At 53.3% G+C, this 21,821-nt stretch overlaps 1 protein-coding gene across 1 annotated transcript in view; it reads left to right on the forward strand.

Moving 5' to 3' along the window:
* The first annotated feature begins 211 nt into the window (after window positions 1-211).
* NKD1 (NKD inhibitor of WNT signaling pathway 1) overlaps window positions 212-21,821 on the forward strand; it is an 82,497-nt gene continuing 60,887 nt past the window's right edge. The window contains exons 1-3 of the mRNA XM_021705633.1: window positions 212-236; window positions 371-403; window positions 1,119-1,252. Of these exons, the coding sequence (XP_021561308.1) occupies window positions 212-236; window positions 371-403; window positions 1,119-1,252 (192 nt within the window). The remainder of the gene's footprint in view (window positions 237-370; window positions 404-1,118; window positions 1,253-21,821) is intronic.

Raw genomic sequence — 21,821 nt, forward strand, 5'->3', positions numbered from 1 at the left:
CGCGGGCCGCGGCGGCGGGCTGGGGGCTCGGCGCGCCCGGGCGTCAGTCGGGCCGCGGCGACGGCGGCAGGAGCGCGTCCCGGCGCCGCTCGGGCTCCGCTTGGCTCGGGGTTGCTCCGGGAGGAGGAGAGCGAGGCGAGGCGCGGCGAGCCGCGGGCCCCGCGGGTCGGGCGCATGGCTTAGGGACGGCCCCGCCCGCCGCGCCCGCAGCATGGGGAAACTTCACTCCAAGCCGGGTCAGTGTCCCCGCCCGCGCGCCGGCCCCCTGGCCCCGGCCGCCCTCGCCCCCGCGATTGCTAACTCTCTGCCTCTCCTTTCTTTCCGGCTCCCGCCGCCGCCGCCGCCGCCGCCGCGCGCAATGTGCCTGCAGCCGCCGTGTGCAAGCGCAGGGAGAGCCCGGAAGGTAGGGGCGCGCGGGGCACGGACCGGGGGGATGGACGGGGAAGCACCGCGGACCGCGGGGGAATGGCCTAGCCCGCAGGATCTTATTACCAGGGCCACCCCCACCCCCAACTCTGGCCACCAGTCCCACAGATCCGCTCCGGGAGCAGCCTTCGCGCCCCTTTTTCTGTCCCACCCACCCCCTCCTCGCCGTCCTGTGCTCTCTCTTCTGACCCCCAACCCCTCCTTTTGCGGTCCCCGCCCTCCGCGCTCACTGCGCCCCCCTCTTCAGACTCCTAAGCCCCTTCCCTCAAGATCCTGCCCCTCTGTTTCCGGCCCTCAGCCCCTTCTCCCGAGCTGTGGGCTCTTGCGCCCACTGCGCCCCTCTCCTGACCCTCAGTTTTCCACTTCCCCTCATCCCGTGCTCACTGCGCCCGTCCTCTGACCCTCACCCCTCTCCTCTGCTGTCCTGGCCTCTGGCGCTCGCTCTTCTGATCCCCAGGCCCCTTTTCCGGGGTGCTGCTCCCCCTTAGGCGCTCCCCTCTGGGTCTCTGCTCCTGGGGCTTCGCTGAACCCCTTTCTCCCAATTACCTGCGTCCCTCTCTCTCGGATTGTGCCCGGGCGCTCAACCCCCTCCTGGCCCCGCTGCCTCTGCCGAGCCCACTCTTTCCCTCCTCTCTCGGGTAACTTTCGGCCCAGGGGCCAGACTCAGGGGCTCCGTGTCTTCCCCGCCCCAGGTGACAGCTTCGCCGTGAGCGCCGCCTGGGCCCGGAAGGGCATCGAGGAGTGGATCGGGAGGCAGCGCTGTCCAGGCGGCAGCTCTGGACCCCGACAGCCGCAGGTGGCGGGCACCGTTGGCAGAGGAACCCGGGTACGATCCCCACCTATATTTCAGCCCCAGAGACGGGTCTCCTTACCCACCCCAACTTTTAGCACCCTCTTGGCACAGCTTCTAAGTCCAGAAGGTCCCTTTGCAGCTGCCCCTGCCCCACCAAAACCACTGGTACCCCCATGTCTTGGGGAATCTTAGAGGTGGCTCAGGTGTCAGTCTCCTGTCTGGCTGGGGGTAGAGGGCTGTCTGGGGAGAGAAAAGTCCTAGGTGGGGAGGTGGTGCGGGTCCAGTCTGTGGGGAAGCTTGTGTGTGCTGGAGGGATTTGGGGGCCTGCTCTGACTTCTACCTTGTTTCTGCGGTCAGCATTCAAAGGTAGATTTGGAGGGGGGTTGCTAGGAAGACAGGGAAGGCATCTAGGGGTGTCTGGGTTGGAGGGCGGGACTGTGCTGGCCTCCAAATGTGTTCCAAGTGTCTGTGGCATTCATCAGTACCATCTGCCCAGGAACCCCAGTAGAAGAGACTGTGATCAAGGTAGCAGAGCTTAGGGGGCACTGAGACCTGGTACCCCTTCACTTGGCCCACAGGGAGAGAGAGGGTCTCCTGCTGCTGCAGCCAGGGCCCACCCTGAGTTGGAGTTATTTCTGGGGGAGCAGTCGATGTGACAGGGAAGTGAGTGAGTCCAGCCCCAGCTCTTGGCCTGGGACTGGTGCTCACAGATGTCCTAGGAGCTCTGGAACTCTGCACGGGGCTTTCAGATGGTCTGCGTGGAACTCGAGCAAGCCAAGGATCAAAGGATGAATCAACTTTTTGATGTGACATTTAATTTTTTTTTTTTTTTTTAAACTTAGAGGGGAACAGACTGAGTCTCAGGTCTGGTTAGTTCTTTGGTCTTGTCCATGGGCTAGGGAGGGGCCTGTGGAGTTTTCAGATGTGTGTGTGTGTGTGTGTGTGTGTGTGTGTTTTGGGGCCGTGGCACCTGGGCTGGTTGCAGCTCAGTTGCAAGGGCCGGTGTTGGGAAGTGAGCCTGGGGATAAAGTCCCCTCTTGTGCACGTATGCAATAATCTCTGCATCTGGGAAAAGCCCCCATCTCCTCCTCCCACTGCCTTGCTTAGCTGGGGGGCTTTCTCTTCTCCATTTTTCTTTATCTCTTGGCTGGGCTGGAATTGGAGCTGCTGTCCCCCAGTAAAGGTCAAAACTGGGTGGGTGGGGGGCACTGCGGTTGAGGCCCTTTAGAAACAGAACTACAAACTTCCCTTTCTTCCCCCACCATTTATAGTTTTTGATCTACTTACTTATTTAAAGCCCAGTGAAAATGATCCGATTTAGCCATATGAACAAATGCATTTGCAGCTCAAGACAGAGGCCAACTGAGTGGATTTCCATTAATCAAGTTTTGGGTTTTTTCAGCCTGTTTATTTTTACAAAGTATTCCTGCAGAATGACATTTATTTGTAGTCCCCCCCCCCCCCTTTTTTTTTCCTTTCCTCAACTGCCAGGCAGCTTGCTCCATGCTTTAGGGGAAACTTGAAATACAGCGAGGGCTTACTTCAATTGACTTTTATCTTCAAAGCCATAACAAATGTTACCCGCATGTTTTTGGTGGGTCTCCTTGGCATCCAGTCCTGGAGGATGGGAGGGAGGAGGAAGGAAGGAGAGGAAAACAAAAGTCTGTCGTTTTTAATTAAATAGTAGTATTCCTAGCAAGAGGAATGTGAGCCAGTAAAAGTTGCCATTGGGGGAAATGAGGGAGGGTGGGGAGGGGGCCCAGCTTAAGTCTGTGGCTTTGGTGAAGTCATGGAATTTTGTTGCCTGGTTTATTCCCCCAGCTGAGGACAGCATGGGGTGGTGCTTGCCCCCTCCCTTCCTCGCCCCCTCTCTCAGAGAAACACTGAGGGGTCATTAATGTTTGTTCAAAGCACTTTTGAAGATGTGAGACACAGAGCCAGCCGCGTGACATATGTTGGGTAATGGAGGGCCAGCACTGCCATCCAAGGTATTAAGGGGAGGCAACCTCTGCTTCCCGGGGAGTTCTGCTTTGGTGACTGGGACCCGGACACTGGGGTTCCTTTTTTTTTTTTTAACATTTTATTTATTTATTTGAGAGAGAGAGAATGAGAGACAGAGAGCACAAGAGGGAAGAGGATCAGAGGGAGAAGCAGACCCCCCGCCGAGCAGGGAGCCCGATGCGGGACTCGATCCCGGGACTCCAGGATCATGACCTGAGCTGAAGGCAGTCGCTTAACCAACTGAGCCACCCAGGTGCCCCGACACTGGGGTTCCTACCAGCCCTGGCCCAGCCACCGAATCTGCAGGGGGGGGGGATGGCGAGCCCAACCTGAGAGAGGTCAGGGGAAGCGCAAGGTCGGGGGCTGCACGGAGGGGGTGTGTGCAGTGATTTCAGGTGGTACCTGGAGGAATGTTTGTTATCTTAATAGGCAAGCATTTCTGCTACCAGAAAAGATAGTCACTAGGACATAAAACCCATGATTTCACGGATAGTATCACTTAGGACAAAGCTAAATTGAAAGAGAGCGGTGAAAGTTGATTCCGAGCAAAATACTAAGTAAAAGTGGTCAAAACTGTGACTATGGAAATGGAATGTCCAAAGTTTGGGAGACATGCCTCCATGTCTCCATGTCCTCCCAGCCAGGGCTGGTAGGAACCCCAGTGTCGGGGCACCTGGGTGGCTCAGTTGGTTAAGCGACTGCCTTCAGCTCAGGTCATGATCCTAGGCAACCTCCTGCCTAGTTTAGTTTCCCGGATTCCCAGTGGCGCAGAGAGGGTGGCGGCAGGTTCTTGCGTTAGATCATCAGGATGTAGGGTGTGGGCTCCAAGGTCTGCTGGATTCCAGGGGCTGGCAGAGGTCCCCCACCAGCCCCAGGCCTGGTGTAGGGATGGTCTCTGTCTCCACTCCACCCGGCCTTTCACTAAGGTGGCTGGAAGCACATTAGTGGTTCACCCAACTAGCATTATTATTATTGCAATGAACATTATTATTTATTAAGTGCCTGTGTATGTCAAGCACTTTGCTTACATTGTCTTACTCCTCCTCATAACCCTATAAAGTTGCCAGCTGGCTGATGTGGACTCTGTCTTTCTCTCTTTCTGGAGCACTTTCTAGAAAACAGGGGCCATGAGTGGCAAAGGTCTATGCAAGAGCATGTGCCCGGGGGGTGCCTCCCTTACTCATTTCCAGAGAGGCAGCATGCTGACCAGCTGCTGACTACTTTGGGAAGAGGCGGGTGGTGGGGCAGGCAGGAGCAGGAGGGGCCCCTGCTTGCCCTCTTCCTTCCTGACCGGGCCTCAGTAGCTTTGTAAGCGTTTAGGGTGGGTCCCAGTTGCTTGGAAGGTCCTGGGATGGGAGAGGGTGATCTTCCTGGCGCTAACCTAACCTAGCCTGCCATCCCGAGTACAAAAATAAATGAGGCCAGGCTCTGCCACTGTAGCTTGCCACCTTGTATAAGCCGTTTTACCTAAGCTCATCTGCAAAATGGGTATAATAACATTCTCATCCCTAGCCGGGTCATGGCATGTGACTCTTGGAAAAAGAGTTCAAAAGGGAGAAGGGTACCAGGAGGTTTGCTGAGGCACTGGTGGGGCAGAGATGGGAACGCAGATTAGGAATCCAGAAGTTTCCTCCCTCCCCTGCCCCACCATCCGTTGTAGACGCACTTGGATGGACAATGGGCTAAGGGCGGGGCTTCAAGGAATCATGAGCTCAGAGGAGAAAACTAATGAGAGATGGTGACAGGGCCAAGTACTGTGAGAGAACAATGACATGAACGATCTATAAGCCAGACAACAGCGCGCTAAACACTTAGAAGTTTAAATAAGCCTAATAATCTCAAAGAGATAAAGAAGGAGAGGTAAACACAAAACTAACAGGCGGTTACAAAAGAACACCAATTGTGAATACCGGGTCTGGAAAATGTAATATAATATAATGGGTGAAATAAAAAACTTGGTAGAGGGATGGAGCCGCGTAGCAGACACAGGAAGGCTGATGGTGAACCCCTGGACAAGCGGAACCTGGGTGCACTGTGCTCCCGAGGTGTGTACCTGCATGCGTGGACATGAATGTGTAGGACCAGCAATTCCTGGCCCCCCCATCCCCCCAACCCCGGGTTTGGCCCTTTTGTTCTTTTATGGCAGATCTGCCTTAAGAGGCGGGCTGAGAGCTGCGGTGCCGGCAAGCCTGCTTGTGGGTTGAAGGTGGCCGCCAGGCAGGCTGGTAATTTGATTAGGGGGCACCTAGTGCATTTTGATACTTGGGGAAGATTGGGAGGGCGCAGGCCGCGTCGGAGCCCGCGGGGCCGTGCGGGGCTGGGTGATGAGGTTGGAGGCTGGCTGTTGGCCCAGCTGCTGCCCCAGTTGCCGGATTCCAGGGGAATCACCCTTGAATGATACCAGTTGGCACAATTAAAAGGCCCCGTGTCTTCACCATATGGAAAGCGTTAGGCCTCCTTACGTGGTTTCAAAGCTATGTGCCGGGAGGTAGACTTGACATTTGAGGTAAAGCATAAATTAAATATTTGGTGTTTTCAGAATTAAAAGATGATTTGCTTTGAGGCTGGGGGAGGTATCTGGGCCTCCGCTTGCTGGCATCTTTGGGTTTTCCATGGAGGGTCTCCTCTGCCCATGGCACCCAGGACCAGCTTCTTAGTCCCACCTGGCAGCTTTCTCTACCCCGGGGGTGGGAGGTAGGGGGGAAGAATGGGGAGGCCTGAGCTGGGCAAAGTGCCAGGTGGGGCTTCTGGTTTCCAGTAGGGCTGGGTCCCTCAGGAGGGCAGGTGGTGGGCAAGGGTGTCATATTCTGAAGGCTTTAATGAATCTCTGTGATGTGGTCTCTGGGAGACTTCGAGGAGCATCTCTTCCTACCTTTGGAACTTTTCTTCTTTAGGAGAGAAGTTCCCCCGAGTCAGGGCCATGTGTGTTCTAGTCCCTGGAATTCAGGGACAGCCCCTGCACATTTGCGTTTTATACAGACTGTAATAAACCCCGGGAGAGGCTGAACCAGGAAGCAAGCATGGCATGTCTCCTGGGGTCCTAGAACTTGGGGGAATGGTGCCTCCCCTCACCCAGTGGGGATAGCCGGAGTGAGCGGAGAGGGTGGGCCACGGCTGGGCAGAGAGGACTCCTAGCCCCGGGAAACTCCGGTACCACCCGCAGGGAACAAACTGTCCCTATGAGGGCTTAAAACAGCTACATGGAACGTCAGCAATGAAAGAATCACTTTTTGAGAGGAATACATCTTCCTTGTGGTAGCCCCAGGGCACATGGTGGACACTCACGATGTGTTTGCTGAATGAATGAATGAAGATAGATTAGGCCACCATCCCTGCCTCATTCTCTCCCAGATCCTCTTCCTCAGGCAGATGGAAGAGTGGGATCAGGCCTTTGCTTTCAGGTACTCAGCTATTAATTATGATCAATAATGAATTGTTATTCCTAAGAACTCCTTAGCTGGACCAGGTATCAAGGACACAGTGGTACCTAAACGAGATGTGGTCCCTGCCCTCCCATGGCTTCCAGTCTAATAAAAGAGACAAAGAAATCAGTACTTACAGGCACTGTGTGAGAAGCTGCGTGAAGGTGGCATTGAAGCAGAGACCTGAGAGGCTGTGAGGAAGAGGGTATGGGAGGAGAGAGTTGGTATTCGTGCACGGAATAGCTGTGGGAGGCCCCAGGCTTGCCATTGTCCCTGGGAACTGGGTGCTGGTTGCGCCGGGAGGGTGGACTCCGAGTGGCTTGCAGCCTGTGGGACCTGCAAAGCTCTCCTGGAGCTCAGGCTTTCTGAAAAGCCCTGCGCATTAGTGGCTCGTGGCATGTTCGAGCTACCTGTCCCCTGGACAGGTGTGCGGGGTGGAGGAGCAGGGGTGGGGGGTAGTCAGCTGCCGCCCCAGCCAGCAGCACGCGCCTTAGAGCCGATGGATGTGGCATGTCATGGACTTGGGGCCTTGGGGGCACAACTCCAGCTGTTTGGATGGATCAGTGGCCCCTGCTTTCCTGTGGGGAGGGGGGGGTCGGCCGGAGGGCCAGAAGCCCAGCTGTGGTGGGATATGGGGGGCCTGAGGGGTGGGATTGGATTGGTTGCTCAAGGCAGAGAGAGGCACCCCAAGGACGAGGGGATAAGAGGCAGTGACAAGCCAACCCCAGAGAACCGTTGTGAGCCTGTGCCTGAGGGAAGAGGACCCCTTGCCTTGGTTTACCTGATGTGTCTGAGAAAAAGGAGTGCCAAGGGACCCTCTGGTCAAGGGGCCAGTGCCCACGAAGGGGTCTGCTAGCACTGGGAGCCAGGCACCCCACCCATCCTGGCTTGGGGGCTCTTGTAGCCTCCCTCCCTGGCTGTGGGTTCACAGTGTGCTTTGGTTTAGAAACTTTTGGAATTTTTAGGTCGCTTGTTGGATTCCAAAGCAGGCGCTTCCGGCTGCCTCCCTGACTTCCCTTTCTTTTTTGCTCACACATGTTCTTTTTGTGGCTCTTGTCTCTCACAGACATTCTTTCTCTTCCTCTCGCTCACTCTCTCCCCCCACCCTCCCTTCCCCTCTCCTCCTCCCTCTCCCCCTCTCCCCGAGGAAGGAAAAAATTCAGACTCTCACAAACAAAATATCTGCCATTCCATCTGAGGGAGAACTGAGGCAGGAGCCCAGAATATCCTGGAAGAAACGCCAGAGAGAGCTGAAGGCCTCAGTTGTTTAATCTGGAAGGCGGTCTTTGATGTCACCGTGCTCCGTTTATCCTGGGAGGCTGCCTGCTTCTTTATGGCTGGCTTCAGACTCTTCGTATAAAGAATGGCCGAGAGCCCTCAGGGGCTGGGGGAAAAGCCTGATCACTCCCTGAAGGGCAGGCCTGAGGCTGCTGCCCCTCCTGCCAAGCCCAGGTGGGGTGGAGAACCTTTTCCAAACAAGCATTTCCAGAGACATAAGTAATTCTTTGATAACGTCACAGGGAAGCAGAGGGGGCTGTTTACCCATGTAGGCAGCAGTCCCAGGGCTTTGCGAGGAAGGCTCAGGTCCCTCCAGACCTGAAAGGCGGCTCTGCCCACCCGGGTGTGCCCTGCGTGTGCGTTTGTTTAGAGGAATCGGTCTGGGCTTCACTTTCTGTACTTGCTGAGCCATGTGGGCAGCACCCTGTGTGCGTGGCATTGTGTGTGGCTGATGCCTTTCAGAGGACCCAAGGGTCCCAGAGGGGGGCTGCACAGTGGTGTGGCATCTCCTCCCTTCTCTGGGCCTCGGGTTTTTCCAGCTGAGAAGTAGGATAAAATCACTTATTATAACTTAGCAACTAATGCATTTTATTCAAGTCCACAGATAGTCCTTCCTGCATCGGTGTGAGAGATGTTGAGTACCTATTTTAGGCCAGGTATCCATTTACTCTGCCAGCAGAGCATGCCACTTGTGTTCATGGAGGACACAATTTAAGTTGTGATATGTAGCTCAAAGGAGGCGTACTGGGGTGCTTTGAGAACACTGAATGGGGTTCAGACCTCATCTGGGTGGCTGTGCATTCCACAGATATTTGCGTGTGCTTAGGATGGTGTGGAAACTATGAAGCATACGGCCTCACCGAACTTAGAGTTCAGTGGGACTAAACGTTCATCTTTGCCTCTCATCCGTTTTTCTTATCTTATTGCATTGGTTAGACTCTCCCATACTATTTAATAATAGTTGGTTGCTTATCTAGTTAAGAAAGCTTTCTTCAACCCCAGGCTTGCTACTGTTTTTGAAACCGGGAATAATTACTGAATTTTGTCAAATGCTGTTGGGCTGTTGTCATCCTTTGCTAAGGTAACAAATGATTATGTGCATGATCGACATCACTAGATTTCCTAGTGTTCAACTTTCTTTGTATTCCTAAACACCATCCTTCTTCATCACGAGACATTGCTATTTTAAAATGTTGCTGTATTTGATTTGCTAATCTTTCGCTTTGGATTTTTGCATCGATATTCATGTTAGATTGGCTCATAGTTTAGGAAGGTGGACACTGAGCAATGAAGACAATGTTAGGGGAATGCTGGAGGACACTCTGGGGGCTCTGACAGTCTAGAGCAGGGGGTGCCAACTGGCCTTGGGTCAGAGGTGGTCTTGGAGGAGCTGTGATTTCAGCCCAAAGGTGAGTTGGGGAAGGGGTGGTGGGGAGCAAGGCAGGGGGAGGGGGTGTGTAATGGCACCATGAGTGTCTGCTAGATGGACTAGCAGTGTGTGAGAAAGCCCTGTAGTGAAGGGGGCAGTTTGTTTGAGATGCTGATTGAAGTTCATTTGGCCGAGGAGGGGTCACAGTCTGGGCTTGGGGGCCTTCTCAGCCATGTTATGGACCTTGGTCTTTGTCTAGAGGGAAGACGAGTGGCAAGCCCTATGTGAGGGGCCAGCAGGGCAGAAGTGGGGGAGCTCTCATGCCCAGGAAGAAGGAATGTGGGGACGGGCTCTCAGTTGTAAAAATACTCTGGAGGATAAAGAGGAATCAAGTAACTATGTCTTCTGGGCTCAGTGAGAGATTGTGGAATGTCTGCATCAATCCAGGCACAGCACTTGACTCTTGGGGGTCACCCGGGGGGCCCTTGAGGAGGCTACCAGCAGATGAAGGACCCAGAGAAGGAGAACAGGACATAAGGCAGCATAGTGTGATGGTTAAAGAGTAAGGACTCTGGAGCCCGATATCCTGGGTTCGAATCCTGGCGGCACCATTTTCTGACTGTGGGACCTTGGGCATAGTATCTAATCTCTGTGTCAGCCAGGGCCCTGTACTCTAGACAGTTTAAACTAATGGAAGCTAACTTGTGAAGCTGTGGGAAGGGTTACAGCACCTTCACGGGGTGTTGAGGCACCCAGGGAGTGCTTGGCCCCTGGCAAAGGCAGGGGGGTGTTACCATCCCAGGGCAGAAAGGGCAGGGGAGGAAATGTTGGGTATTTTAGATTCGGATCCCTGTAGAAACCACAGCTGAGGCAGGGAAAAAGCCAGGCAGGAGCTCTAGATATGGAAGATGAACCATAGTCAGAGACACAGTGCAGAGGGAGTCGGGGGTGGGGAGAAATACCCCAACCTCTCTCTGCTTGCATCCTCGGGTTTCCTGCCAGGGCCTCCCATTGGCCGAAGCTGGAAGCCAGAGACCAGGAAGCTTCAGCAAATTGGTCTAAGGGGGTCAGCTTCCCGGGGCACCGGGCAGCATAGAGGAGGGCGGGGAATGGATGGGGGTGGGGAGGCCAATAGAAGAATCAACTCTGGGCCTCGGTTCCCTCATCTGTAAAGCGGGGGTGGTAATGGGACCTGCTTCACAAGGTGGTTGTGGGGACTCAAACTGTAAAATGGTTATAACTGCCTGGCACAGAAGTGTGTGCTCAGTACAAGTGAACTATTAAGGTTATAAAGCCACAAGAGACACCAGGCTGTGGAGATTTGGGGAGGACTTCTTGAAGGAGGTGGTGTGTGAGGAGGCTCTGAAGGATGGTCAGAGTTTAAAGGGCCAGAGAAGTCATATTAAGGAACGTAGTGGGCTGGGTGGGAGACACGCAGGAGGGGTGGGGACTGGGGGCCCCTGGGGGCACACGTCCTGTCTCAAGGGGGCAGCCCCGCTCAGCCCCAGCCAGTGGTTGCCGTGTGGGAACGTGGCCCTGGTGTTGCCACATCTGATCATTAAGAGAATCCAGCCATCTGGATTTTTATGTGAAATCATTCTAATTAAAAGAAAAATTGTCATCAACCAAATAACACTTTTAGAAAATACTTTCTTTGGGTGGACCCAGGCAGCTCGGTTTGGCCTGTTGTGCCCTGGCTTGTGAGATGAGATTTTGGTGGGGGACGAGTGTCAGTGGTAATAGTACATACACGTGAGTACGAAAGCGGCCTCATGCTTTACGTGCGGTTTTTCCGTGTGTTGTTCCCCCATGTTGTGCGGATGAGAGACGGGCTCAGCAAATGGAAGTGTCAGGCCCAGCTAGGGAGAGCCAGACTCAGGCTGCCTCTGAGCAGAGGGAGCAGCCCCAGGGAAGCCTGGGGGCTGGGAAGTCGGGGACAGCATTTTTCGGTTGGGCAGGACACTGTGGGAGGGGCAGGTGGGGTAAACACGGAGAGATGTGAGTTGGGCCACTTTGTGGACAGCACTCGTCCGTACTTCGAGCTTGCATCTAGCATCTTGCATTGGTTCTCTTAACCTCCATTAGACCCGCCTTTGGGTTCGGGCCCCGTTGTGCTGAGGCCCCCATGTGCACACAGAGCAGGTGTCAGAGGCGTGGCTTAAGGAATCAGACTTCCTGGGTCTGACTCCTGACTCCCAGCTGCATGTCTCCCCAGCTGGGGGGCTCCTCTCTGATCCTCAGTTTCCACATCTGTGGAATGGGTAGAATCTTGGTTCCTAGCTCATGGAGTGTTCTCAGTGGGAAATGAGTTCCTCTCAGCCAATCAGGGAGAGTAAAGCAGATGTCTCTCCTCTTACAGCTTGCTAATGATCAGCCAGATGCATGCTAAACGTGATGAGGAAAAGAGCAGGCTGTGGTGGGAGAGTAAGGGAGGTTCGACTGTGGACTGGGGGGTGACATTTAAGTTGCTGCGACCCAAAGAATAAGTAGCCGGCTAAGGAAAGGGGCATCTCAGACAGAGGGAAGTGCAAAGTCTGTGATCAGTGCAGAAAATCTTCAACTCCCTCCTGAGTGTCTGACCCAAGACCGGACTCCAGGCTCTGAGATGTTAGGACGGAAAAGCATATTCCAGCAGAGGGGGGTAGGCATTGCCTGGGGTTGGGCGGAGAGAGGGGGGTCTGTTATATGTTACAATCCACCACGAGTCCTGGTCCACCCACTGCAGGTGATTTGATTTTTTAACTGATGTCTGCCCACTCTGCCTGCTCTCCTTTCTGGCTGGATGGGAGGTAAGGGGAGAAGGCATGGAGCTGATTGGCTGGCCTGCCGTGTGCTGCCCAAACCCCCTGGCCTTGAGTACTGATCTGGGGCCCCAAAGAGGCCAGGGCAGAGCATAAAGGGGCCCTGTTAGCAGGGCTGGCCTGGCAACCCTCAGGCCACAGGTGAGGGCTGGGGAAGACCAGAGCCTCCCAAATGGGCTCAGGCCCAAGGGTGTTTTTCTAATTCCAGAAGGCCACGCAGGCTGGCAGGCCCCGCACACAGAGGCGTGGGCTTGCGGTGGCCCCACTGAGTGGGTTTGGGACTGCTGCTTCGGGGTGCCATGGCCATGCCCCACCTGGCTTCCCGAGGGAGCCTTGTTGCAGGGCAGTTTTTGACCTTGACCCTGTTACTTTACCCGTCTTTCCCCCAGTGATCTAGAGAGACTTCAAAAGCAAAAAGATGATGAAGAAAATGCTACAGACCAAGAATGAAGTTGTGTTTTCAATGGGCACTGGGGAGACGCCTTTATTCCCCTGCCCTGGATATTCAAAGGAGCCTGGTACCTCGATCGGTCTTGTTCGTGCCTCGTTCGGTCTTGTTCGTGCCTCGTTTTTCAGTGTTCTATGGCTGCAGCCTCAGTGTGGCTACTAAGTGTCCACTCTGTTCTGCGCCCCACACCGAGCCATCCGCAGCACGCCAGGCCCTGAGCCGCATGTGGCCCATACTGCTCAGCGCTCGCAGCACCCTTAGAAGGCAGGTGCTCTTACTGTCCTCCTTTTACCACTGGAGAAACTGAGGCACTAAAGGAGTCTACCTCCTTGCCCAAAGTCACTTGACTTGGAAGTAGAATCTTGCTCCAGCAAGATTCAAATTCAGGTTAATCTGATTTTAGAGTTGTCTTCCATCATTATAGATGAGATTTTGTTTTTTTTCACCTTCAACCATATGTTTTAATCCCATTCGTCACTCATGAAATCAATTTAGTGACCGTCATTAAAAAAAAAAAGTAGAATAAAAACGAGAGAGGACATTGCCTAAAGTAAGAGGAAATATTGCTTTGCATGACTTTTTGTTTAGTTTATAGGCATGGATATTCATGTCTATAGATAATAGATTGATCAGTCTAGATCTATGGATATCTACCTACACATCTGTACCCAAATCTGTATATATAGAGGCCCATTCTAAAATGTAATTCTTACTGCGGGTTGAGGTGTTGGAAAACACTGATGTTTGGTTATCAGTGCAGGCTCTGAGCCTGAATGCTTGCTTTCAAACCCCAGCTCTGCTGCTCACTAGCTGTGTGACCTTGGGCAAGTTCCCTAACCTCTCTGTGCCGAAGTTTTCTTTCTTAACCTCAGGGCCTTTTGGTTTGTTGACTATTTGGTCACGACAGATTCTCCCAGGATGGCTGGGGGTGCTTTCTTGCCCACCTACTCCCTTTGCTTTGGGCATGAAGAGAATGAGGAGTCCTTTGTGTGTCCCCAAGCCCTCTCACTTGAGAACCAACCTCTGAGCAGCAACTGCCTCCTGGAAGAACACGTAGCTGAATCTTTGGGGACTGGACAGAGTACTGTGTTGGGTATCCTGAGCTGGGGGTGGCCCCGGCTTGGCTATTAGGTAGCTAACGTGACCTCTCATGGCCTTCGCCTCTGCATCTCCAGATACACTGAAGAAAAGGAGGGTGCTTGGGTTCTCTTTTGCTGTGTAACAAATTACTCCAAAATTTAGTGACTTAATTCTTTTATGATTTGCTTAACATTATGCAATTTGGGTTGGGCTTGGCAGGGGCAACTTGTCTGTGGCTTCACGTGGCATAGCTGGCATGGCTCGAACAGCCAGGGGCCAAGAGTTCCACTTGGGGAACTGGGCAACTGGGGAACCCCCAGCCTGGGGCCTCGGTCCTCTTCCACGCGGCCTCACCACATGGTTAGCTTGGGCCGCCTCAGAGTATGGTGGTCTCAGGGTAAGCTGACGCCCTACTTGGTGGCTGCCTTCCTGGGAGTGCAGAAGTGGAAACTGCCAGGCCTCCTGAAGGCTTAGGACTGGAATTGGCAATGCCGCATTCTCAATGTTAAAGCAGGTCACAAGTCGAGGCCAGGTTCAGGGGAAGGGACTACACAGGGGCATAAATACTGGGAGGTGGCATTTATTGGGCGCCATCAAGGTAGTCTAGCAGAGAGGATGGCCTCCTGGAGAGAACCTGCCCAGAGGCTGAGTCAGAAAAGGGGCTGCAAGGTGTCCGATGCATATGGGATCCTGGTGCTTACAGTGGGATGTGGCAGGAGTTGTCTTGGTGGGATGACAGCAAAGGCGGGACGGGCCTGCGTCATGAAGGGACTGAGGGAGCCTTGCAAGTATGTGCTCTGCTCACGTGCAGGAACATCCACGGCTGCATTATTTGGAAGAATGAAAAATGTGTAACAACTCAAATATCCATCACTAGGAGACAGCTAACAAACATGGGGTGGCCGTGTCTCGAATCTCTCTGCGACTTGTGAAACCAGGGCGAGTGAGGGTGGGCAGTGGGCTGACGGGAAGGAGGCCCTGAAATGCTATTGAATGAGCAAAGCGAGAGCAAAACAGAAGTATAACGTGGTCCCGGTTTTTTGCAGGATACAAAAGTCTATTCAGGCCCATGTCTATATATTTGCAGGTGCACAGAGAAAGATCTGGAAGGATACACTGTCAAAGGCTGCTTCCCTGAGGATTGGAGTGGTGGGAGGTGGTGAGGAGAGAAGGAGTTTCACTTTTCACATTAGATGTTTCTACATTGTTTGACTTTTTTTTTTTCCCCGTCCAATGAGCATGGATACTTTTGTATTTTTCAAAAAGCCCATAGGTTTTAGAAGAGAATGAGAGATGAGAAGTGGATCGCGTGTGCAGGAGATCTATGGAGAGGCTTTGCTGGAGGGGGTGGAGAGAGAAGACAGTGGCTGGAGGGGGGTGTGGGGGTGGGGAAGGGCACAGGGTACAGCGAGGACCACCTGCATCAGAACCTCCCGCGTGCTGTCTCAGATGCAGAGCCCTTGGGGGCCCTCTCCCCCCGGGATGCTCTCTAATTGGAGCTCTCTGTATTGGGTGATGCCTGTCCTGCCTGGACACTTTGGAAAGGCTGTCGGGGAGGGGCCGGAAGGTGAGGGCTGAGGCAGGGACGGCGCTGCCCACGGGAGTGGCCCCGTGGAGAAGCCGGCGCAGTCCCTGACTCACGATCAGCTCAGTCAATGGTTCTGTCTGCTTCTGTGCATTTCCCCGTGGCTGTGGCGTCTTAAACCTACAAGTGGATTTCGATCTTTACTGACAGTTGTGGATACCTGGCCTTTCTTTCAAGACCTGCCAGGACTCTCGTTTTGTAACCGGAAGGAAGGAGACGTTAAAAGGACCTCGAGACGAGTGCTGTCCGAGAGAACTTTCTGTGATGATGACAATGCTCTGTGTCCGCACTGTCCAATAGGGGCATCATTAGCCGCCTGTGGCTCTTGAGCACTTGGGATGTGGCCTCTGGGACTGAGGAACTCCCTCATGGGTTGCACAGCTCTGGACCAACGGGAAAGATCCAGTGCTGCGACGCATCAGGCTAACCCCCATCCTGAACGGGACATAACTCAAAGGAGTTATCTGCAGCAGGTGCTGGTGAAAAGCCCTGGTGAAACCCTTCTTGGGGTCTTTCCAGGCCCCGCTCCTTGGAGGCATGACTTCCCTCCAGCTTGGAGGCAGGCAGCCCCCCCGGCCACCGCTATGTCAGTGATGGGAAGGATCGTGGGGTCCTTCCAGGGGGGTGGCTTGGAGCACCTTCTCCTGGTGTCACAAATCAGGCCTTCCCAGCCTTCTTAACCTTGGGAGGGGCCTGCTTGCCAGCTTGCTTCTGGGGTTCTTGGGCGAGGACCTGTCCCTTTGGCCCTGAGCTTGGAGGCACAACCCGCTCCTGGGGCAGTGCTGAGAGGGGCCAGCTTTTCTCCAGGAGGAAGAGCCAGGGCTTTATGGTCTGCAAAGCCCTCCTTTGGTCAGGCATTTAATACTTAGAGAAAGCTGGCCAGGGCCAGCACTAATACGATGGGGGAACGGAGGCCAGACGGCAGAGTCCACGGGGCCAGTTCTGTGTGGCTCACCACGGCATCCTCGGGGACTTTTGCACAGCTCGGCACGTGGCAGGTGCTCAAGGAACACTTGCCGCGTAGCTGGGGCTGAGAGGGGCTAGCAGCTTGGTCCGTGGGCACGTGACCCCAGAGGAGCAGGAAGTCAGGTCCTGTCCCTCCACTCCCTAAGCCCTCAAAGAGAGCCTCTTTTTGCGTCTCCCCTGCCTTTTCTTTTTTTTTTTTTTTTTAAAGATTTTATTGATTTATTTTGAGAGAGAGAGACTGAGAGAGAGAGCACATGAGAGGGGGGAGGGTCAGAGGGAGAAGCAGACTCCCCGCCGAGCAGGGAGCCCGATGCGGGACTCGATCCCGGAACTCCAGGATCATGACCTGAGCCGAAGGCAGTCGCTTAACCAACTGAGCCACCCAGGCGCCCCTCCCCTGCCTTTTCAAAAGGGTCCTCACCTTTCTCCTTTTCGTAAATGAAGTAATGCACGTGGTAAAAAATAAAAATAAAGACATTCAAAATAGTACTAAAGGTTATGTAAAGAAAAGGAAGCCTCCTTGCCACACTGCCGCTGGCCTCCCAGCGCCCCTCTCCCCGGGCACCTGCTGTTTCTGGTTCTTCCGGTGCATCCCGCCTTGCTCTGTGGGTATGTGCACCCTTATCCCCGCTCAGGCAGCAGGAGCCCTCTAGGCCAACTGGACTGGTATCTGTAGGTTAATTGAAAATGGATTTGAGGTGGGGAATCATGAAAAAGTGATAGAGACTTTGTGTTCCCTTCAGTCATAATCTGGTTCTGCACCTTGCTTTGTTAACAGTGCATCTTGGAAATCAGTCCTTATCAGTACATTGAATCTTACTGCCTTTCAAGGCTCTCAAGCCTTCCATTCTAAGGATGGACCATAACTGACTGCACTGATTCCCTATTGTTGGGCAGCTAGGTGACTTTGGGCCTTGTGCCTCTAGTCTACCCTAGATCAACGGTGTACATTTCTATAGCTCTTCTTCTGCATGCACACCCCAGCTCCAGCACACACGGCACACCCTGATGTCATCTCCAGCGGTGGTTCTACTGCTTTTCTGGCAAAGCCAGAGTTTCTCCCCTGGCCTGGTGTCTGCAGAATGCGGGAGGGCTGTGGGTTCAGGGTGGGTGTTGTGGTTAAGTAAGTGCGACCTTTCTTGGTGTGGATTAGTCAGGATCCCTTGGGTTTTCAACCCATCCCCACTGTTTCATACAAAGGCGTGTTATTGGCCTGTATCACCGGCAAGTTCCGAGGGTGAATTGAATTCAGGTACGCTGGATCCCAGAGCTCCAACTCCGTTCCAGGCCGGTGGTCTGTGCCTTCAGCTCTGCTTTCTTTGGGGTTGGCTTTGTTTTCAGGCACAGGCTCTCCCCAGGTGGTGGCTGCTTGGCACCCAGTGGTCCAGACTGCTGTTCCAGCCTGGAAGGGAGTGGTTTAGCCAGATCCCAAGCTGGGCTGCCATCGTTTTGACTTGGGTCACGTGCCCATCACAGAACAAATCCCTCCGCTTCTGATGGTCCTGGGTCAACATGGTCATCCTGGAGTGGGGCCGGGATCAGTCCCAAACCTCAAGGGGCTTCAGGGGAGAGGGTGGGCAGTTCCCCAGAGAAAAAGCACCTGTGAGGAGAAAGCTGCAGAAGGCACACTGGAGGGAGGGGGCCAGCATCTGTGTCCTCCCTGGCCCCTGGGGTTCAACTCACTGACTGTGGCTCCTGTCAGCAGCTGGTGGACGTGGGTGGGGACAGCGCAGCCGACAGTCAGCTGACTCTCTAGGGACAGCCACTCCTTGCCACTGGATCTCAGAAGAGCCCTGGTGGTTTGTCCCCTCCTCCACGCAGCCCACGTGGGTCACAGCCTTCCTTTCAAGCTCCTAGCTTCTTAGTGATGATGATCTTAACCTTCAGGGAGTAGGTAACAAGACCCTTTTGGGAATCTGCTAAATCTGATGGTGTCCTTCTCTTCAACTAAAGGCTCTCATACCTTTAACTCCAATTTCAGGGCACCCATTAGCTTCCCAGTTAAGAACCTCTGCCTTATTTTGTATGGCTTTTTTGTTTTGTTTTGTTTTTTTGAAGATTTTATTTATTTGACAGAGAGAGACAGCAAGAGAGGGAACACAAGCAGGGGGAGCGGGAAAGGGAGAAGCAGGCTCCCCGCCGAGCAGGGAGCCCGATGCGGGGCTCGATCCCAGGACCCCGGGATCATGACCTGAGCCGAAGGCAGACGCTTAATGACTGAGCCACCCGGCTTTTTTGTTTTTAACTTCATTATCATTATTATTATTTCCCACGTGGATCTTCTTCTAATTCCAGGGGCCACAGAGCTTTGGGCCTGGCCTTTGGATGTGGGTTTATAGGGAACCATGTTGACTGTATTGACATTGGGTCTTAATTTCGTCGCTTGTAAAATGAGAAAAAAGGAGTACCCACCTCTCGGAGTTGTTTCGAGGATTAAAGGAAATAGCGCATGGAGCAACTTAAGGCTTAGCATGCAGTAAGCACTCAGTAAACATGCTCGGTAGCTCAGTAAGGCCTCCAGAGCCGCTGGTAGGTTCTGGAAGATTCCCGGGAAACCCACTCACATCTCTTGGGGGCCCAACACAGCACCTGGAAGGGGCTTGGTTTCTGTCTGGTGGACGAAGAAGTTCAGAGAGAACATCTTTGTTTGCTGAGGAGTTGCTGGGGCGATTCACCTCTATTTCCATTTGGGAAAACTAAGGCCCAGGAGGCTCCCGTGACTCATGCAGGTGTCTTGGGGTTAGTTTGGGGTGATCGTGGGTACCTTTACGTTCTGATCTTCGGACACCCCTCACTTATTTTCACAACCGTGTCTCCTGTCTGGCCAAGGACGGGTCATAGGTGACGGCTCACCTGTGCGTTCCGGGGCTTGAAGGAGTTCCCCGATCTCAGCGAAGCCCCAGCTGGGGGCTCCGCCGCCAGCCGGGCTGGACACCAGGTCTGAGGTGGTGGGTATTGTTCTGTAGAAACGCAAACTGGTGCTCTGCTTTGAGAGTATTAAGACACAAAGTCCCTGTGGTTAACAGCAAATTAATCACAGTGTTAAGGAGGGAACGTCTGGGTAGACATGACTTCATGAGCTTGTCATATAGTCTGCCCCTGCCATGTTTTGCTCTCCAAGATTTTTGACTTTCAGAGAAGGAACTACAGATAGAGTTTCCCAGTTTTACAGAAATATTTTTACTGGGCAGAAGATTGCTTTATGGTGAGAGCCAGTTATTTCAGGAGACAAGCAAAGAGCCCTTTATTCTCCTGTTCTGTGGGAGGAAAATATTATGCTAGGAAGCCCGCTTCTCCAGCAGGCCGTGTGAGGGGCTGGGCTGCATTCATGGAATTGGGAGTGAGTGACAGAGATGGTGCAGGGGTCTGGGGGGCTCCCGGGCATGCACCCACCTTCTCTTAACCCTCCCCTGGGGATTTTGGGCTTGTTACACAGGCACAAGGAAGCCTAAAGTCACAGAGCAGGGAAGGGCGGTGGTCAGAGCTGGATTTTGGGCCTGGGGGTGCGTGGCAGAGAGGGGGAGACCGTGGGGTGGCATGCCAGTGTGTGAGGCCCTGGGCTGGAGAGAAGCAGGCCTAGGTCAGAGCAGTCCGTGCCATCAACCAGGCGTGTGACTCTGGGTCCGCGTGTAACCTGGGCTTGTGAGGATGAAGTGGGACTACCCAGGCTCAGCATTTCCTCGTTTACTGGATCCGTGGTGTCCACGGTGATGACTTGAGGCAGGGAGACCGGCCTTCCTCCAGTCCACATTCCAGAAGCCGCTCATCATGCCACTTCCTTTGCTATAGTGCTCTCAAGTGCAGCGGGCCCCGAACAGAGACTCCTGGTCTGATAGTGCAGTCGTGAGGGATTTGAGATCTGGGCCACCCCAGCCCATTGGAGATTTATGGGCCTCATTCCTTGAGCTGGTCAGTATTTCAGTTCATGGAAGGGACTGTTCTCACCTGGAAATCAGGGGAGACGATGTTGGCTTGATCGTACTCAAGGAGGATGGGTTTGACCTTTGTGGATGGAGACTTTGTTCTCCCCTTCCCCCCTCGATGTGGAAGAAGAATGCCTGCCAAAAGTTTTGTTTGTGTCTGGGGCAGCCATGCGCCTGATAAGGAGACAGCATTCTTGCCCCTTTCTTGCTGCTGACCATCATCCCTTTTAAGTTGGGCGGTTGGAGAGGGTTGATTGATGTCGTTCTCTTCCTCACCTCCCTTTCGTTATTTAGAATGTGAGGGAGAGTTTATCTTGTTCTCCAGGAGATCTATTCATTTGGCTTTGGAATGGCATCCAAGTTTACAGAATGGAGTCTGGTGCCCAGAGCCTTCTGGTAAATATTTTGGGAAGTTGGATTCCACTGGCATTATGGCCCGTGGGTTTGGGCATTGGGTGCTTTTCCATGGCTAGATGATTGGACGTGGACCCTTCTCATGCAGTGCCTCATGCACGGGTACGTGCTGAGACATCTCAGTGCCCAGAATCTCTGCCTCTTAAAGGCTGGAGGTGCTGTGCCTTCCACTAGGAATCCTCACATTGCTCATTCACTCCCTGCAGATACACCCGGTCCTTCTTTATCCTTGACACCCTTGTGTCCTTCTTCCTTCCCATGAAACCTCCATCATTCATTCACTAACCCCACCCCTCCCAAAGCCATTCTCTGAGTCTGCCCCCTTCTTTCCTAAAAGCCTTCCTGTCGCTTTGCTGACACCTCCTGTGTCCCGACCTGGGTTAGCCAAGTCCCATAGATGGGCCCTGGGCAAGACCCATATGCTCTCCAGCCTCAGTTTCTTCATCCATAAAAGGGGCTGGAAATAACAGGACTCCCTCCCCCCTCTTCTAGGGTGAGCATGAAGACCATCAGGAAATGGGTGGGAAGCCTCAAGGCCACATGTACAGAAGGGTCTGGCACGTTTTTCACTCCCCTCCGCTCCCCACTTTAGATTATAAGCTGCCCAGGAAGAAGCCAGTTCTTACTCCTCTTTGTGGCTCCTTGAAAGCATCTTAGCATGTCTCATCCACAGTACGCCCTGAGAACATAGTAAGTGGAACCCACTGGCTAGGAGGGGGAGTGAGTGACAGAGATGGTGCAGGGGTCTGGGTTCCTTGGATGGAGAAAATCTCTCAAACCTAATTTTTAAGGTTCTGGGGAAGAGAAACAATATTGCTTCAGCAGGGTGGTTAGAACGCTGCCCACTATGGTAGCCGTGAGCTTTACACGGCTGTTGAGCATTTGAAATACGGCTGGGCTGGATTGTGACTACTGCGCAGATTTCAAAGGCTTAGTATGATAACAAAGGATGTAGAATTTCTCATGAACAATTTTTACATTGATGACGTATAATGATAATACTTAGAAAGGGCAATTTTTAGATGCATTGGCTAAATTACGTTATTAAAATTAATTTCTTTAATGCAGCTGCTAGAAAATTTTAAACTACGAATATGGCTTGCATTTCCTATTGAGCAGCTTTGGTCTAGATGCTAGACCATTCTCGATGATGATATTGTCCCCAAGTAGGCAAAAGTTGGTTCTTGGGGCCGTGGGGGGGGCAGGGGCAAAAAGTTCTTATTCATTTTAGGAATGAAGCACAAATATACATATTGGTCTACATAAATAGTTACACAGAATATTTGTGGTATTAAAGTTTCAAGTGATTGGGAAA

The sequence above is a fragment of the Neomonachus schauinslandi genome, chromosome 16 (genome assembly GCF_002201575.2).
Source record: "Neomonachus schauinslandi chromosome 16, ASM220157v2, whole genome shotgun sequence".
Lineage (NCBI taxonomy): Eukaryota > Metazoa > Chordata > Mammalia > Carnivora > Phocidae > Neomonachus > Neomonachus schauinslandi.